Source organism: Parasteatoda tepidariorum, chromosome 9 (assembly GCF_982258835.1).
Source record: "Parasteatoda tepidariorum strain Cologne lab strain chromosome 9, Ptep-v5.0, whole genome shotgun sequence".
Lineage (NCBI taxonomy): Eukaryota > Metazoa > Arthropoda > Arachnida > Araneae > Theridiidae > Parasteatoda > Parasteatoda tepidariorum.
Genome location: NC_141763.1, coordinates 105,497,643 through 105,518,106, shown reverse-complemented (window position 1 = coordinate 105,518,106; position 20,464 = coordinate 105,497,643). Strand labels below are relative to the sequence as shown.

Here is a 20,464-nt window from a genome sequence, read left to right as displayed (position 1 = left end):
AGATCTTGAAGAACAGTAAGAAATCGTCATACTATCATTAACGACAATGATGCTTAATTAATGTTAGTAATATGTTAATTGATAACTTACGTACTAAAAAGAATAAGTAATGGAGACTATATACTTATCCATTTCGGGGAGCCGTAAAAAATCACGATGTTATTATTGACACTAATGCTTAATTACTACTGATAATATGAATTAATTGAAATAAAACAAAACAAGCTATGTGCTAAAAAGCGAATTTAGGGGAAAAAAAAAAGGTTAATAGGAAATTCGTTTAGGAAAACCGTTGAAAATCGCCATTTACGGATGACACTTACTTATTGTGCACTTCTGACGTTAATATGTTCTACTGGCATTATGGTAATTGGTGCAATTTTGATAACAAATCTACAACGGGCTTTTCGCAATTGCAGAAATTATTTTTTCAGTGGTAGCAAAGATAGTGTATTAATATTTTAATGGATTAGAACATAAAGAATTTTATTTCTCAACAACTTATAAATATTTTAATAGTAAATTAAAGGTCAGATAGAGAAATGTCCACTCTCCAAAAATCTTATCAAGTTCTAATAAGAATTCTATTTTTTTTTTAAAAAAAATTTCGGCTTTTGTTGGCTGTCACTGATAAATGTATTTTTCACAAAAGTAAAATGTTGAAGGGTTATGTAATATGTTCCAAATATACTAATAAAGGTATAAAATATCTTATGGATATATTTGGTAATTATTAAGACAGCACCAATACTTAGTTGTACACACTGATACTTTGGAAATAAGCGTTTTACGGTTCTCGAAAGGGATATATACCTTAGAAAATTATTTTATAGTGCAATAGCATCATGCGAAGTGATACTAAATACATTTTATCTTTGTTCTAATGGGATAAACTACTAAAAACGGGTTTTGCTTACTTCAATAACGAAAAGCCACCGAAAAGGGCAGCAAATAATATTAAATAAAAAAAAAATTGTAATTATTTTAGCTATATTAATTGAAAAACTTAGTGGAAGAGCCAGGTAAGTCACATTTTCAGAACTGAAATAAAGTTGCATCCGAACTATTTTATCACCAATTTATTAGAAAGAGGGAAATATACTTCTTTGTTTTTATTTATTTACCCCTGCCTAATTTGAAATAAAAATTATGCAAGTATACTGAAAACTGATGTCTGCAACATTAAACATATCCGTATTGATACAACCACTTTTTTATTTTCTCTGATTCATTAATTCCCCTAAAAATTTAACTTACCTGGTTTTTCCACTAAGTTCTTTAATTGGATCGGTATATGATTTTCAGTTTTGAGCATGATTTCGTAGTGTTTCTTAATACTGATTTATTGATTTTTTATTTATTTTTTTACCCTCTCCGTGCGAAGGACGGGTATTCAGCTAGTAAATAAATAAAACAAATGGTAAATAATAAATAAATATGGATCTAAGATTGAAATCAGTAATAGGGTCGTAGTTTAATGCCTAAAATATTTAAAACAATTTTGATGTAGCGTTTATTAATGTTATAGCGCTGAATGAAGAATAGCAATTGTTTAAAACAATCATTCATTTGGAAGCAATGTGTGATTCCAACAAAAACAATAGAAATAAAAAGGAATGATTATTTTAAAGTCTTTCATATGAAGTTTCGATATAAAAAAGAAAAACTGGCGCAGTAATTAATGAGACAAAAGAAGAAGAAAAATGAATACAGCTGATAAATTTTAGCTCTTAAAGGCCATTCGACCTTCTTCAGTCAGCTCAAATTTGCAATTCATCATATTTTCATATTTCAAATTCCATAAAAACCTTTCAATAGACGTTTAAAGAACAATTTTTTCTTTTGCCTGCCTCATTTTTTACCCCTCCTCGAAAATCAGAGGGAAAAAAAAAATCGCAAATAAAACAAAAGTCAACACGATCTATCTTTATCAGAACAGGTAGACAGACAAACCGCAATCTTATTTGGCGCCCATGATATTAATCACCAAATTTGGCGAACTTTTGGCGCCAGGTAGAGAAAAATCAAGAGATGAAAGAGAAGTAAAACCCTATAACAAAAATACTCGCTCCAAAACTGAGGAAAAAGCTGTCAGTTCTAACTAGTCTTCAGTTTGTCGCTTATCTGGTAACAAGTAATTCAACCGTGTCTCGAAGCAGAAGAACTGATAAAATGAAAATTTTTTTTTCTCGATTTTCTTCATCGTTATTCCAGGTTACCTTTGATAAATTGCTCCGTGATTTTGGTTTTAAATGAGGAAATCAGAAATAATGGAACTTTTATTTGATAAGAGTGAGAAAAAGTTTTCTTAAGTAATATGATTTCTATTGTTGGATTTAAAAATCGTTTGCATTAAGATTACAATAAGTTGCTTCAATCCCAAACGCAGAATGACAGAGTTAAAAAGTCGTTTGAATGAAATATTTTAGACACTTTCCCATCACCTGAGAATTCCAGAGTTGTGGAGGGAGTTATTGTAAACATCACAGGTGCGGTGGATTCTGTACCTCCCACTCGACACCCCTTCTTCGTTTCTCATTCTGAAAAAGATTCTATCTTTTCTCCCCCATCCCCTAAACGAAAACTGACGAGAGGAGGCACGTGATTTCAAGAAATGACAGATCAACCAGGCATCATTCTGTGGCAAACTCTCGAGAAGAGAGGAGCATTGTGGAATTCGTCTGCTTGTTTATCGTCTGTTTGGAATTTATTCTTAATTATGATTAGATGTTCTTTCTTTAAAGGATTTATAATTGAATTATTTTCCTAGAATAACTGTCGTGATATTTACCAAAAGTAGAAATGTTGCATTTAAATTTCATTGGATTTAGTGACCGGCACATTTATTAAATTCGTCGAGATACTATTTATGCATTTGTTAAAACTTCGACGAGAGATTGTCTCAGATGATGCAAAATTCTTTTATGTTTTAGAATCATGGATTATTCGTCAGAAAAACATTCAGGCCAGATCGAGATTATCCCTCCTTTAAAAATGAAAGTTTCAACAATTGTTCCGAGTTCAGGAAGTCCTAAAAAAATTGATAGAACTTATATCATTTCTGTATCATTTATTGCTGGGTTTTTAATTGGAATACCGATCACATATAGTTTTTTGTTCCTTCCAATTTACGTTGATTCGTCATTCCGGAATAACATTCCAGAACGAACCCTAAGCTCCTTGATAAATGACGGAAAAGGTTATGTGGGGAATGACACCCCAGATTTATCGGCGCGCCGCCCGTTGGTTGCAGGGCGAGGGCAACAGTTCGCCGGCATCAAAACTATGATTGTCGCCGGAGGCAACTTAACATCGGAGGCTACCTCCTCCCTACTCAGGCACCCCGCCGGGCCGTCAAAATCTCTGCAGACTATAACTGAAAAATCCGGTCCTGGTTCTCCAAGGAATAAAATTTCCAAACATTCGACGGTGAAAGATCTCCCAATGTTTTCCAGTTTACTTGTGAAACCCATTAGAAAAATAGAGCCTACAATTGATTTGTTTTTTAATAACAGACGTCGAAAAAATTCACTGGAAAAAGCCTCCAAAGTTTATCCTGTTGACGATGTGGTGGATGGTGTGTTTTGGACTCCTCTTTCTGAGCGATTCGTACCAAAAGGATTCGATGATTATGACACCAAATTATGGAAACGGTTCCTTAATTCTACTGAAGTCCTTAAAGTTGAAGAAGGATGTGGAAGGATGCAAAACAGACTCGTGACACTTGCTGAAGGCGGTAAGTCATGCTGTCGTTATAGACACAATAACGACCAAATCCAGGGAGAGATTTTCTCGTTTTATTTAGGCCGCCTTTTGGGCATCAGGAATTTGGCACCTTCTGCACTGGCTGTAGTGGACGGTCGGACAAAAAGGTGGTCATCAGCTGCTTCTCAAATAGCACTAGCACAATGGAACTATGAAAGACCAGTTGTGCTAACTCAATTTGTGGAAGATCTCCAGCCTGCCTTTATACCTAGGCATTTTCGTTTGACAGAAACGCGACGTCTTCATCCTATCACCGAAGACGTCTTCAATCTAACCGCGAAAGACATCTCTATGCTTGTACAGTGGTCAGATTTGATTGTGTTCGATTACCTGACCGGCAATTTGGACAGAGTTGTGAACAATATGTACAACGAGCGTTGGAATCCTGAGATGATGAATCAGCCCACGCACAATTTGTTCCAGACTCCTGATGGTCTTCTGCTGTTCTTGGACAACGAGTCAGGTCTGTTGCATGGATACAGACTGCTCGAAAAATATGACCATTTTCACAAATCACTTTTAGACAGCCTGTGCATATTTAAAAAAGAAACTATTGAAGCTGTTGATAGACTCCATGAAGGTAACTTAGAGATGCTGCTACAAACATCATTTGGGGAGAGAGATCCAGGTATGTCTGATTGGTTACCTTTCTTACCAGAAAGAAGTTTAAAAACTCTTAAAGAGAGATTACGTTATGTTCGTAAGCATTTTAGGACTTGCAAATACAGGTTTGATAACATAAATCGGTAGTTATATAATTAATTTGTATATATTGTAATGTTGTAGAAATTTATAATTTACCAAAGGACTCAAGCATATAAAGCCAATTTCTGTTTCCTTTTTTGTTAATAGACAAGATTCCCAAATTCAAATTTAAAACATTAGTAATTTTTTTTATGCAATGTTTGTGGATTATCTCAAAACAAGAAGTTAAATATCTCAAAACAAGAAGAAACAGCTAAATTCTAAATAAAAATTTATGAATGTATATTTTTTTTATTGGTACACCGAATTGCTTAAACAGTTGAATTTCAAAAGCTTATAAAACTAAAATTTTTCTAGAATTCAGACCATGAATAAAATTCATTGAAAATTTTCTAAGTTTACCGAATTGATAATGAGTCAAATGTTATACTTTTTAATGATTCAATTTAGTTTTCTAGGCTTGTGTCAGGAAGAAAATTTTTTACTGAATTTTTGTAAATCCTATCGCACTTTTCAAAATTTCACTAACATTGCTTTTCTTTTATTTCCTTCTTTTTCTTCCTCTTTTTCTTGTGAATATTGCGCATTTTTGTTAAATTCTGTAAAATATTTCAACGTTATGCACTTTAAATGTTGATTTTAAATGCTAAAATTTTTTTTAAATAAATGAAATATAATATTATGGTCTGAAACATTTTTAAGCGTTTACTTTTCCATGTTTTGTATTTATTTTAAAATTTTTTATTATTTGAAACTGCCTCCCTATTTAAAAATTTTATTTTTGTTTAATAATAAGAGTAACGTTTTTAATGTAATTCAAGTAAGAGAAAAAATATCTACAAAGTCTTAATCTGCTGTTTTTAATTTAACGTGTTTTAAACATATTTTAAACATGAACAAAGTAAACAAACTACGTACACAAATCTAAGGTCTTAAAATTCCTTAATGCAATCTCTTAAAAATTTTATATTCATAATGCATTATTAATGTAATATAAGTGCATGAAATGTATGATAAAATGAAATTAAATATTTTAAATGCTGCATAGTGAAAAACACAATTGATTATGTATTTATATTTACAATATTTTGAGGAAAACAACAAGCAAAATTTTTAATAAAATATAATAATGAAGCAAAAATGTGATTATTAAACAAAAATGGTATTGATGATACATTCATAAAATTTTCCAATTTTGAAAATTTTTCTGCCATTTTCCTTCAGTTTTAAGCAACAACAAAAAAAAAAATTATGTTACTGTTTTGTAAGCAATTCTTGTTTGTTTTTTTCATAAATGTAAAGGTAATTTCTCAAAATTTTACCTGAGTTAACTGCTCTTATTACATTTTAAAAAATTGTGTTAAAAAAATCATGTTTTTTTTTTTTTTTTTTTTTTTTTTTTTTTTTTTTTTTTTTTGAAAATAAAAACGAACAGAATAAAAATTTTTTTTTTGTTTTAAATCTATTTTCTAAATTAAATATTGATGGGTTAAGAGATAAACACTGATTATTTTTCAAGTTATTAAATTACTGTTAGATAATTTTATTTATCGAAATTTAAGCATATTTAAATTTATATTCTTATGTAATTAGCCCAATTGTAGCAGAAGTACAAAATTGAATCACTAACTTTTTGGCCCTCTCTGTATTTTTTTCAGTAGAAGATTATACAAATGGTATACAAGGAATTACAATCCATTTGTTTGAATCATAATACTGATGAAAATACCTTTCTAAATTCATGGCTTAATTACACGTAGAAAAAAAAATTCGTTTAATATTACCGTATCGTATGGTCATGACATTTTTGGTAAAAAAATAAATAAATAAAAAGTTTGGTCAGTAAAACAAAAATCTATGCTACTTGAACCATTCATTTGGCAATTTTTTCTTTTATATGGTAACGATTTAACAAAAGTTATGGTTTGCAAAATTATAGTTCTTATTACCCCACATTTAATAAAAAATACAAATTTGAAAAGTAAATTTAACAGAATGAAGATTTCTTATGCCATGCTCCAAGTTATCATTATAAAATTACCAAATTCTACTGCATTTACCAAATTTTATTTGATATTATAAAACTTTATTGTATTGCTAACATTATCAAAATCATTACCAAAGTGTTTCGTCAAATTTACCGAGATTTTGGGTGTTCCCATAGAGACAGATACATTTTATCATATTCTGGTAGTTTTGACTATTTTTTTTCTCATTGTGTAACTTTTAGGCTCAAAAATGCGATATTTTTATATTTACTGACCAAAAAACTGTATCATATTATTAAATGGTGAAATCAAGTACAAATATAAATTTTAGGAAAAGCTTTCAATCCCTATTTATCATTTGCAAGTTTTATCATTATTTACGTATGCTTCAAAAAAAAATGCAGCTTTGCTTGTTTTTTAGTAAATTAGCATTTTATAAAATATTACTTTAAACCAAAAAGTGAAATATTTTATTATTTTAGATAAAAGTTATTTCGTGCCGCTAATCATTTCAAAACCTTAAGGGTAATCAATGATTTTTTTTAAATCAATTGATTGCATTTTTTAGCTTTTACTAATTTGATTTAATTTGACATCCAAGATCAAAATCAATGATGGAAACCTCTATTATCTGTCCTTTGTTGATTTACTCTTATTTTTTAATTCGGAACATATTAGAAAAAATTTCAATTATCATCGAAAACTATTCGAAATGTAAATAAATGATTTAAAAATATTTATATTTTTTGTACTTAAAAATTTTAACTTTTGTACTTAAAAATTATTCTAAAATTTATAATGCTCAACTTAAACAGATTTAACAATTAAAAAATACATTACGATGGGATAATATCGTAAAAATAAATTTAAATTTTGATTTTGCGGCTCAGTTATGGATAATAAAAGTTTTACTATATATGCTGGAAGGGTAAAAAATGGATGGATAAAAAAACTTTATGTGGCAGATAAAGAGCAACGCTGAAATTCGTAAATAAATAAACTTAAATGCTTTAAAATTGCATAAAATTTTAGATGCTTCATTCCATCATCACCCTAAAAGAATAAAACCTTCATCCGTTTTTCTGCACTGAATACGATGATTCAATATAGTATCGAAACTTTTATGCAATTTTAAACTAGTGAAGTATATTAATTTGTGAATTTTAATTACTGTTTTATTAGAACAATCTAGTTAAATACCATTAATAGGATTAACTCGATTCTCTATAAGGACCAAATTGCCGGTACTGGCCATTGACAACTATTAAAAAGACCAAATTGTTGCTATTGGCCACAGTTAATCATTAAATGGATCAAACTGTAGGTAGTGGTAATTTTTAATTACTAAAAGAAGCGAATTAATATTTTCAAAACTAAACTTTATTGCAAATTTCTCGTAATTTTAGAATTTTAATCAATTTTTTTAAATCAAAAATTGAATACTGTCATTCTTTTATTATATTTTTTCTATGTTAAATTTAAATTTCCATGTCAAATTTAAATAATACTCTAGGCAATAAAACATAACTCTAGTTAATAAAACGAACCTCACGGTATTTAAACCATTTACCAGAGAGTTTGGTTATTAAATCATAGTTATATTACCACACATTTAGAAAAAAATGCAAATCTCAAAAGTAAGTTTAACCAAACAAATGGTTTTTATGCGAGTTTTTTTTTTTTTTAGGATTTCCCATCGAGCCAAGAGTGCGGAAAATTTTACCGTATTCTGGTAGTTTTGGCCATACTTTATTTCTTAGTGCATTTACATACAGTTTTCTGATTTTCCATTTCTTTAAATTAATAGTTATATTTAAATGAATATTCTTCATCTAATAATTCTGAAATATTAGTTGAATTTCTATCTTTTATTTTAAATACAGTTTTAGATTTAATACTTGTAAAATATTAAGCTTGATGTAAAATTGTTTATGAAAGTTTGCCAGTGATCTCGTATTCACAGTTTACACTACGCATTTTGCATGTTCGGCGCAGTGCTTTTCTGAGTGAAAACCATAAAGGAAACATTTTCATACTTTTGTTTAAATTTTTAATTTCCTTTCTTTTTTTTTTTAGAACGAAAAACAAATCGTATACTGTAGTAAAAACAAGCACAAACGAATGTTTCGGGTTTCATAAACATTTTTCTCTCTTGTTTTGCTTTCCCGGATTTTTAGATTCATGCTAAACTGAATGCATTATGCAACTTTAAAAATATACTATATTCTTTAAATAAAGGGCCCATCAGCAAGTTAATTATTGCCCTTTAGAACAATCTAACGAAATTCATTATTTGAGTGTTTTTGGATTCTGATGTTTCAATTTCATCACTATTTGTTTCACCTTACATTAATATAGTAATTCAAGATTATATATATATATATATATATATATATATATATATATATATATATATATATATATATATATATATATATATATATATATATATATATATATATATATATATATATATATATATATATATATATATATATATATATATATATATATATATATATAAGGAATAATTTATTTGAACACTTGAAATAAATAAAGCTGTTAAACTCTAAACACACGCAGCATAAGTTGTCGACGAAAATTAGAGCATGTATAAACTAAAATGTGAGATATAGAATGCAATCAATTTAAAAAATAAAAAGTGTCATAACTCATCAGCAGCTAAGAACACCACATACTTCTTTGAAGAATTGCTGGGCTTCGCTTTAACAAAATGGCGAACAGTAAAAGCTGTAGGCTATTTTGCTATGACTATTAATTGGAACTAGAGAATACAAAATATGATGAACATTTTAAACTTAATAGCAAAATCGATGTCTTTGAAGGTTGCTCAGCAATATAACCACATTAACAGCAACCATTCTTCTAAATTATAAGATTGAAGGTGGTGAGAACAATAAAGGATTTACGGTTTAGGCAGTACGGATAGTGTAAACCTCAACAAAAAAAAAAATGCAGACCTGAAATTCAAATTGACCAACAAATTATTAGGAATAAGTTTAACTTCAAAATTTTCAACTGACGCTTAGTCTTGTTGAGTGAGCACCTCAAATTTGAGGTCTGCAAAACTATTTCAGTTGAGCTCAGACGCATTAGTTATTTCTCATGTAATTTGATTTAAACAGCAATAAAATCTACCTTACGTAGGAAGTTGAAAATTTTAAAACTAAACTTATTTGTGATAATTTTTCAATTAATTTCATTCATCACTCGTTGGCTCAATTCAATTTCAGATTTCTATTTACTTTCTTGAGGTTTACACCGTCCATAATTCCAAAACCATAACCGATCCTTTAAATCATATATGACGCGCACTATTTTCAATCCAATGATTTGGAAGGATGGCTTTTGTTGCTGTAGTATTTGTGAACACAGTAAATAATGTATATAATCTTGTGTTTTAATTTTTATGAAAAAAATTTTTTGGAATTGATATTTATTGGTTTTTTCTTTTTCTTTTTTCACTTTTATATTTCATATAAATTTTCTTTGTTTTTCACTTTTATTTTTATCCCATCTCATGAAAACAACCCTTTTAACTTTTAAATAAATCGGCCATTCATGATGAAAATACCAGCTACACTATTTCCTCTATTCAATAAAAATTTTTAATTATTAGATTTCCATTCATTGCATTTTCACTCGATGGAACTTGATGCTCAGGAACTTCCTTTGCAACAACCCTTTTGATCTGGAAGAAGTTGGTTCTGATATGATTTCGGAGTCTGTTATGTTTAAAACGTTCTTCATATTTTGTATTCTCAAGTTCCAGTTAATAGTCTAGGGTTCAGCAACATGGACTACAGCTTTTGCTGTTTTTATAAGGAAATCCAGCAATTTTTTTTAAATAGATATGAGATGTAGTTGGCTCAATATGAGTTTAATACTTTTTATTTTGTCTATTGATTTATTTATAATATTGCATTTTTTATATAGCTAATTTAATAAATAAGTGAAATTATTAAAAAATTTAAAAATCGTTTTATTAAGAAATGTTTTTTTCTGGACAGAACCTTTTAAACAAAAAAAAATCATTTAGAAGATATTAATAATTTTGATTAATTTAACGTGATTTTAATGGTTTATCCTTATATAGATATCCAGTATATAAACTTCATAAAGGTTGGATAATTATTTTATATGAACACTTTCAATTTCTAATCTTTACTATGCAGTAACATGACTTTTAAATTTATAGTAATTTTTAATAATTTTTTAATTTTACGATTAAGAACTGCTTTTAAGTTTATAATAAATGTTCATATTTTATTTCTTTAAAATTTATACGCAAAAATGGTGGTGAGTTTATAACCTCCTTTGCTACAACCATTTGGTTTTTAAAATTGGCACGCAATAACGATTAATTAGGCTTTAACTCGTAAAGTAAACACATTAATGGTTTATCAACATTGTCACGTAGATGAGATAAGTGAGGGAATACTAACGTGAAAAGAACACAAAGAATGTTACTCTTAACTCGAAATTTTATTCAACTGCACTGCAATATTGAACACAATATTGTTGAACTTTCACGAACAGAACATTAAAGAAATCGAAAATTCTAGTAAATGAAAAGCTAACAACATTAACTAACGAATGAGAGGAAGTGTACTTTTAAACAGAAACCACTTTTAGGCCTTGGACGGGACTCGAAGTCCAAACCTTTGGATTCGTAGTCTTTACCACGGAGCCCCTACATGAGGTAGCTTTGTTGCGATATAAATTGCAGTTTGCTGAGTAGATAACAAAAAATGAAAAATAAATTGCATTTAATAAGTACAGGCGATATTTTAAGTTACAAATTCAGACACAAAAACGTATTTTATCTGACTAAACATACCTGTTTTTTTTTAACAGATTCTGATTTCCGACCTCCAAAATATAGGGGGTAGCGTGATTTTATTCCGGGTGCACCCCGGAATCCTGGGGTTTTCATCCAAGAATCTTCTGGGTATAAAAATTAAGTGCAAGGCATATGATTTTTCAGTGAATATCGCGGAATTCCGCGTTTTTGTTTGACCGTTGGTTCTCGGACTTCAGCTAATCAAAAACTTATAATCATACGAAATTTTCAACGGATTCCACAATCTAAAAATTTCGCTAAATCCCGTTAACGAGACGTTTACACCAGGGCTAAAGCGTTTATATGAGTGATTCTCACGAAATATGACAATTCACTGTCCCTTGTCTTCAAGATGAGTAGGGTTTTGTGTTGTCATTTTTCTGGCTTCTTGAAATCATTAATAACATAAACTACATAGATTTATCTGAGTTATTTTAAGAAATCCTGTTGTTTTCTGCAGAATGTAAACGTCTTAGGCCAAAATATTAAATTAAAGTAAAGTTATATGCCATAAAATGGCGAATTGGTCATTATCCTGGCTGTCATTTTCCGGGCTTATGAATTCCAGGACATTGAAGTGTTACCAAATTTTTTTTGACTTTTAATACTGTAAGGAGGAAAAGCAAATATTAACCCAATACCGAGTTTATGTATGATTGTAATGAGGTTGGATGTAATCAAAGTTATTTATTTATTTAATGATGGATTATTATACACAATTTTATTCTGTACATATCAGCAACAAAAAAAATTGATTCTTTCTACAGTGGATAAAAAGAATTAATTTAAGCAATTTATGGTCCATCTAGCATAAAGGCTTAAGTTGAGTTACTTACTATTAACTTAAAATGACTGTTTTTTAAACTTCTAATATACACAGTCCAGTCACATTAATGTGACCACCTGTCAAAAGCCAGAATAACCACCTTTGGCAGAGTGGACGGCTGCGAGACGTGCAGGAAGAGAGTCAGATAGGTTTCTGAAGGTGTTCACTGGAATGTTGAGCCATGCCGACTCCAGTGCCATAGCCAGCTGCGCTAGATTACGCGGTTGAGGATATGTGGCACGAGCAACCCGATGGAGGTGGTCCCACAGATTCTCGATTGGGTTTAAATCCGGTGAGTTTGCTGGCCAGGGAAGTACGGTAAACTCATCCTTGTGCTCGTCGTACCACGCACATACACTGTGAGCTGTGTGACACCTCGCCTTATCCCGCTGGTAGATGCCATCATTCTAAGGAAAAATCATTCGCATATAGGGGTGGACATGGTCCGCAAGGCCAGATTCGTACTTGTGCCAGATGCGTACTTGTCCACAATGATGAGTGCACCCAATGAATGCCAGGAAAACATTCCCCAAACCATAATGCTCCCTCCTCCAGCCTGGATCCTTCCGGTAACTGTTGCAGGATGTTTGCTTTCAGACGTTTCATGCCGTATACGCCAACGTCCACCTGTTCGATGGAGCATAAAATGTGATTCAACGGAAAAAGCCACCTGTCACCACTATGTGGACGTCCAGTTGCGGTACTGGCATGCAAATTCCAGCCTTCGTCGCCGATGAACAACAGTCAGCATAGATGCATTAACCAGGCTTCTGAAGCGGAGGCCCATGCACAGCAACATTCACTGAACCGTTGTTGAGGATACACATTTGGTAGCCACTTGGTTCATCTGGGCTGTCAGTTGCTCAACAATTGCACGTCTACTCACCCGAACGCATCTCCGTAGCTTTCCTACGCCTCTGTCATCTATAGCCCGTGGTGCACCGCATGTGCCGAGCCGCTGCTTTTGAATAGTGCCATTTTACCATTCACGGTATACTTTCACCACGGTGGCACGCGAACAGTTTACAAAATTAGCCGTTTCCGAAATGCTTCCACACTTGGCCCGAAAGCCAATAATCATGCCCTTTTGGACGTCGGATAAATTGCTACGTTTTTGTATTACGCCAACGCTTGAAGTGCTTTCCGATGACCTAGGACATTCTTTATATACACTCTACTGTAATATGCTGCCACCTGCCTTCTGTGATTGGTTATTTCACGTTGACGTCGAAGGTAGGTGGTGGTCACATTAATGTGACTGGACTGTGTAATATGTCATTTTCCTGGCATTCAAGATTTGGTGAATTTCTATTTTATTTTTTTCTCGAGTAAATGTCAATAAACTACCCTGCTGTCTGTAAGATATTAATAAATGTAACTAAAGAAGTATACAAAAAAAATTAGATTATTTTGAAGACTTTAAATTTGAAGAAATTTTTTGGTCCGAATTGTCATGTTTAAAAAGAATCACCCATACGCATGATTTTGATGGTTTGGCGGATTTTCTCCATTTGGAATATGAAAATGAAAATATTTACCCCGACCTGCCCCAATTCAGGGCATACGGGTAAATGTTTATTAAAACCAAGTAAAAACAGAAAAGAACATAAAAAGCAAAAAGTGCATAAAATACATAAAATACAAGAGTCATATGCCAACAGCTGGGAGGGCCGCCATATAGTGCTTAAAGCCGACGGCCCACCCTTCTAATGAGCCAAATTACAATAGTATTGAAGACCCCAACAAAGTTACAGAGAATACAGTATGTGTTACAATACATAATGAGTAGTTAAAAGATATAAACATCTAAAATAAAACAAGACAATTAAAGATATGAATACAATAAAAAAAATAGATAAGAATTGTTTTCTCTTCTTTTTCCTTTCCCGTCTATTTTTGTTGATAAAAACGCTAAAAGTGAATATACAAGTGAGTAAAAACATCAAAATGAATTAAAATTAGTGTTGAGGTGATAGAACAGAAGACCAGCGGAGTCCCCCAGGATGCTCAAGTTTGAAAAATTAGGAATATCTGGAATTGGGTCGGATTCACGTGATTTCAATATTAAACATTCACTTTCGTATTAACCGAATTTAAAAGTCCCACGTTGCGATTCGTATTCATGTTCTTAACGAATCATACAATCGAGATTCGAATTAACGCGATTTAAAAATTCTTTATCGCGATTGGTGCTTACGCGTTTTTAAAATCAGTTTCGGGTTTTAGATTCAAACATTTTTAAAATCCAATATTGTATTCACATGTTTGGAATATCAAACATCGATTTCGTGTTGATACGTAATTTAAAAGTTACTCATTGCTATTCGTATTCACGCAATCTGAAAATCATGAAGCGCGATTCGTATTCACTTGTTTTTAAAAAACCACTGTCGCGATTCATATTCTCTCGTTTTTAAAATCCAATACAGCGATTTCAATTCATGCAATATTAAAGTTCAATATTACGATTTATATTCGAGTGATTTTAAAATCGAAAATCATGATTCTTGTAAGAACGTGATTCTTCCTTTGTAGGTAATTTAATTATTTATCTAATTGCAAAAAATCATCTTAAAGACGAAGCATGTATCTTAAATAAATTGATATCGATTTTTTGGAAATAAAATTTTTAGGGTGTTTCACTTTGTGTCACAATCACCAGCCGCACTCTTGGGGTCCCTATAGTTAGGTCAGGAGAGCTCTCCAAAGTTAGGATGTTAATTTTCTTTTCCAGCGTATTTCGAGAAATTTTTGACAGAATTAAAAAATTATTGCACAGCAATTAGAAAATTCATTTATACGAAAATAATTCCATGGAAAATATAACTTTTAGTAAATATTTATGTATTTTATTATTTTATTTTCTAATGGTCGAAAAAATTTTAAATTGCAAGGTACACAATATTTTTTGCATAATTTTAAAGAACATAATTTTACAAAGCAAAACACAAAATTTGAGCACAATTGGCCAAATAGTTTAATAGAAATTGAATTTTAAATATCTGGAAACTTTGAAATTTATTTATTTTGCCATGTAAAATTATATTCTTTAAAATGATGTGATTTATGTTCCTTACAAATCAAATTTTTTTCGATCATTATTAAATAAATAATAAAACTAATAAATACTTATTGAAATGTATTGTTGCATGAATTTATCTTTGAATAAACGAATTTTATGATTGTGTGCGAAAGATTTCCAATTCTGCTACAAAGTTCTCGAGATATAGCGAAATACGCGAAAAGTAAAATCAACATTAAGGGGACCAAACTTTGGAGCTCTCTCCTGTTCAAACTATTGGGACAGTATTTCTTAGATTGCGGCTACCCCCTATAATTTGGAGGTCAGAAATAAAAACCCGTTAAAAAGCAGCTATGTTTATTTGGAGAAAGAACGTTTTAGTGTCTGATTTTGTATTTTAAAGTATCATCTGCACATATTAATTAACATATTTGAAGTCACCCCCTCGAACCATTGAGATTGAATATCCGATCCTTAGATCAAAAGTTTTTTTTTTTTTTGGCCTACTACATTTTATAATTTGTTCAATCGGTAATAGTTAGAATGAAAGATTTTCTGCTATTTTATTAACCAGTTACTAATATTGTTGTTTTAGCAAACTTAGGCAGAAAAGCAAATTTTAGGCAGAAAATGGATGATATAGTTCTTGGTAAATCGATAATTATTTGTGGTAAACAAAATTAAAGGAATTAAGTTGAGAGAAGTTAAGAGAATCAAGAAATTTAGTTGGTGTTCTTTTTAAAGAAATATAGCCATTTCCATATTCATGAAATTTTTTTATTCCATATTTCATAAACCAGAATTAATTAATAAAGTTCCGTTTTTATTTAATTTTAAAGGAACACATTTTTTAATAGAATTGGTTTTAATCAGGTGAATGTATGCACTTTTTCGCAGTTGATTTTGATAGAAAACGAAAGTACAGAGGTTTAAGCAGTTAGAAATATTTAATTTTATTTTATATTATTGAGCGAATTTTGAAATCAATCGTGTCAAACATTTAATATAATTTGCCTTCTTTTCACTTATTACCTTGAATAATATAATATCTACTATTATCTTTAGAAGGTTTTCAGTTTCTAGTCTAAAAATAGTTTTCAAGAATTTTAAAGTTGTTAAATACTACAAAAAAAATTTCTGTTTTATGAACTACACGTATGAAATTAATAACTATTAATATATTCATTGAAATAACTATTATTTTTGTTAGATATTCGCTTAACTTTAAAATTTTCATATAGGTTATGGAATATTGTTTATTTATAATGAAATATTGGATAATAAGAAAAGCAGAGACCTACAATAAATGACTGAAGATTTATGAATAACATACCGAATCACCCTTTTTAAAATAACTTCTTAAAAAGTTATATGACAAAACATCGTAAATTTTAAGCCTCTTATAAGACAATGTTTCAAAGGGAAGAGATAAATCGTAGAGAAATATGTTTTTTTTTTTTTAAAGTTAGTTTTAGTACATTTTAAAATTAATTTTTTTGAAATTAAGCAACTGTGAAATTAAGTGATATTTGCTGTTTTTTTTTAAATAAAAAATTAAAAATAATTTCATTTTGAATAAGATTAGCTGAAATTTATGTGATTGTTGCTTTGTGCTATTAAAACTAGACTGTAATTGGGCTTCTTAGTGAAGAGCTGACACTATCACTATTTGGATAAGAGAACAACAGATACGCTCTTCACTCCACGCTTCTCAACCACTGGAAACACATGAAGACAAATGATAGCAAATATTGCTTTAAAAAATAGAACTGAATTTTTAATGAAAGGAATGTGCGTATATGATTATAGAAATACAAAGGAATTTGCATCTAACATTTAAACTACAGTTTACCCTATATCCATCAAAGTTCAACAACGTAAATACTTAGATAGTTAGAATATGGTATTTTTAAAATGTTTCTTTCCCCCCCTAAAGCATTTTGATATATAAAATGCTTTGAGAAAAAATGCTGAAGAAAACAAAAAAAAATTAGAAAAATAATATTTATTCTTTGAACTCTTTTCGAAGAATATTAGATTAATTTTAAACCAAAACAAATATTTTTTAGTCTAAATAGACTGATTTTTTTCTCGTGTATTTAACTGAAAATAGATTAAGATTTTGAATATAATATATCCTTTGGGGAAAGGAGGGTGGACTAAAGAGGACACCTTCAATAACTTTTTTATTTATTAATCAAATCTCTTCTGTGAGATATCGTAAATTGTGTTCATATCCCATGAATATTTGCTTGCACATTGTGAATACTTTAGTTGAAATTTGCAAAATAAGTTTTTTAAGGTGCCAAAGTAACTTTCTAAATTTCTCTTTTATTAACACATTTTATTCGAATGAAAGTTATAATATGTAATGAATAATACTGCTTTTCTTTTTTCTTCCTCCTTTTTTAAATTTTTTTTTTTAAATTTTAATGTTAACTTTTGCTCTGAATAGTTTCCATTAATCAGCATTAGGCATAAACAAACCTAGTTCTTCGTGGGACTAGTGAGGACAAAGCTTTAGTGCATTTTTTCATACATAAATTAGAAACTGAAGTTTTTTTTTTTTTGTTTTACATTGCAATGATGTCAGATCGATATAAATCGACTGAGAGATTTTGACAACAATGACTCAATAAGAGTTAACTACTTTGTGATGAACAAGTTTTTTTTAAAAATAAAAAACATGTGAATAATGTTGGTAAAGTGGAAGCTCTTTATAGAATTAGAGATTTTAATGTTCAAATTTTAAGAAAAAAAGATGGATATATTTAAACTAATAATAAATCTTTCATTTTTTCTGGAAAAAAAACATTTCTCAAATTTCCACAAAAAAATAGTTATTCCATTGCCGGTGACTTTTAGAACTATCAGGACTGCATCCCAATACTTATTTAAAGTTGATATTTCAATTTTTGGATAAAAAAAAAAGTCATAATATTTATCAAATGAATCAACTTGAATAACTGCTTTGCAGATTTTAATCAATGCATTTCAAGCGCATTGATTAGCGTTCAAAATATCTTTCTTACTACAAGGAAATGCTCTATTACAAATTAGTATTTTAATTAACATCTGTCAATATTATTCACTATAAGACTTAGATTGAAATTGATTTAATCTTGGCTTTAGATACACCTTTCTGAATTGTAATAAATGGCAGCTTAGCAAATTATCAGGATTGCCCACACTAACCCCGTGCAGTGATAACAAAAAACAAACTTCTTTTAAGAAAATTAATTGAAAAATTAATCAACTTTTTAAAATAAATCCATATGTAAACAAGAATGTAGTAAAATGTTCAAATTATTGTTGGAAAAAATTACTTCTCGAGTTGAACATTATTTTTAATAAAGTTTTTTTTTTTTTTTTTTTTTTTTTTGACAAAAAACTAATCCCCCTCTTCCATATATACATCAAAGTTAAACGGTATAAATTTGAAAACATTTCGCGTATAATATTTTTAAAAGCATATTCTCGATTAGATTTCAACTAATAAAATATGTTACATATTAAAAAAAACTGAAAAATTCTCAAAAAATTCTTCAAAAAATTTATTGTCTTTAATATTTCTTTGTTTATGTTCTTAAAATATCATTTGCTAAATTAATTCTTCACTAAATAGCTGTCTGTGATTTGATTATTTTAAAAAAATGATAAAAAATTAATTTTTCGTAGCCATGCATATTTTTTTTTGCGAAAAAGAATTAATAGTATAAAAATATCTTCAAAAATAGACAAAAGAGTTTCTCTCTTTTTTTTACTGTGATAAATTAATGTAATATAAAATAAGTTCTCTCCCTCTACTTTAAATACCGTTATAACAATAGTAACTTTTGGTTGAATAATATTTTTTTAAATTCAGCCAGTGTTTTACCTTACAAAATGGGATTTAGCTTCACTCCAAATGTACATTTTTCGGTCTGTATTAGAAAAAAATCATATTAAATAAAATTTAAATCTGTTATCACAATCAAGTAAAGGAAGAAAAAAAGGAAACCCTCTTAAACTTTAAATGTTTCTAAGAATTTATTATACAAATTAAAACTTGTATAGCGTTAATAAAATATGTTTCGAAATTATAAGTATGATTAGTCTAATATGCTTTTTCTTTTATAACACATGTTTTTATTTCTTTACAAATATCAATTTACTTTTAACTGTTAATACATTAAATTTCGATGAATCTCGTTTATCAGAATGTTCTGTTTCTGATTTTATTTATCTAAAAACACTTTTAGAATTCAAATTTTTTTTAATATTCAATTCAATTACTTTCTCAGAAATTGTTTACTCAAGTGGAAAAATTTTTTTTATAAGTTAGTTTATTTTTACAAATGTAATCACGGACGAACCAGCTTTCTTTTTTTTTAGGAATGGTCAAGAATTTCATTTAAATTTGACTATCGAAATTCGGCTTGGATGTGTAATTTTTTTTAGCATTTTTCAACTGAAAGCAAATTAAGAGAGTGCAAATTTGTAAAAATGAATTTATTTTTTTAATGTATTGAAATGAGAAAAGTGATCCACTCAGCAAAATGTTGATAAATTATTATCTTTATTTTAAATTATGCCTGTAATATATTTTTGTTAAATTCATTGGTATTATATTTTTTGATATTGTAAAAGCATACATTTTTATGCTTATATTTTCCTAGTCGAATAGTGGGTTCACCCACCTTGTATATTGTCTATTTTTATTTTCAATCTTTGAGCAAATAAATGTGATTTTGGAATTCAGATTATTCTTGTGTTTTCTTTTTATCACAAAAAATTACTTATAACGCTGGAATTATCAATCAATGTGGTAAAGAATTAAAATAAGCATTAAAAAATACTTTTCATTTTGTCAAATTAAATTAAAAATAATGTATGAATTAGCCTAAATAGTCTCCAAATAAGCTGTTCCCAATTTTTTTTTTCGTCTGTGGAATCATAATTTGTTCTTTTAGAGGACTTAACAAATAAAGTTTACTAGCAATTGTGAGCATATGAACCGGAGTGAGATAACAAATTAGATTTTCAAAAGATTTTAAAGAAAGACTATAAAAAATCACTTTCTATCAAGAATAGTCTTTATAAATTTTGCTTTGCGTAAAGCAGTTGAAATTGTAGTTTAAAAACATTAAAAAAGCTCTTCCTTTAATATGTAACCAAAGTATTTAACAATAAATGATTTATTGGTTTGTATGGTTTCTAATTGATGCAAACCACAGTTTTGAAATGTAACAGATTATTTTGGAAGCATTTTCTAATCAGCCTGACGCCTTTTGTCGTGAGTCGACATACTTTCG

General features: G+C 29.3%; 1 protein-coding gene across 2 annotated transcripts; it reads left to right on the top strand.

The window, feature by feature from the left end:
- Positions 1-2,072: 2,072 nt before the first annotated feature.
- LOC107443946 (extracellular serine/threonine protein kinase four-jointed-like) lies at positions 2,073-19,910 on the top strand. 2 transcript variants are annotated; one of them, XM_016057973.3, is made up of 2 exons: positions 2,073-4,393; positions 19,545-19,910. In XM_016057973.3, the coding sequence occupies exons 1-2, from the start codon at positions 2,938-2,940 to the stop codon at positions 19,565-19,567; spliced, it is 1,479 nt and encodes a 492-aa protein (XP_015913459.3). In that variant the 5' UTR covers positions 2,073-2,937; the 3' UTR covers positions 19,568-19,910. The 2 variants fall into 2 exon arrangements, with proteins under 2 accessions (XP_015913459.3, XP_087008681.1); XM_087152555.1 differs by lacking the exon at positions 19,545-19,910 and adding an exon at positions 10,099-10,510 and having other exon boundaries at positions 2,090-4,393.
- The last annotated feature ends 554 nt before the right edge of the window (positions 19,911-20,464 follow it).

Excerpts from the sequence above, each read along its gene's own strand:
- LOC107443946 (XM_087152555.1), top strand. The coding sequence starts at position 2,938 with ATGGATTATTCGTCAGAAAAACATTCAGGCCAGATCGAGATTATCCCT. Across the intron at positions 4,394-10,098 it reads ATTTGGGGAGAGAGATCCAG|ATTTCCATTCATTGCATTTT; the intron begins GTATGTCTGATT and ends TTTAATTATTAG.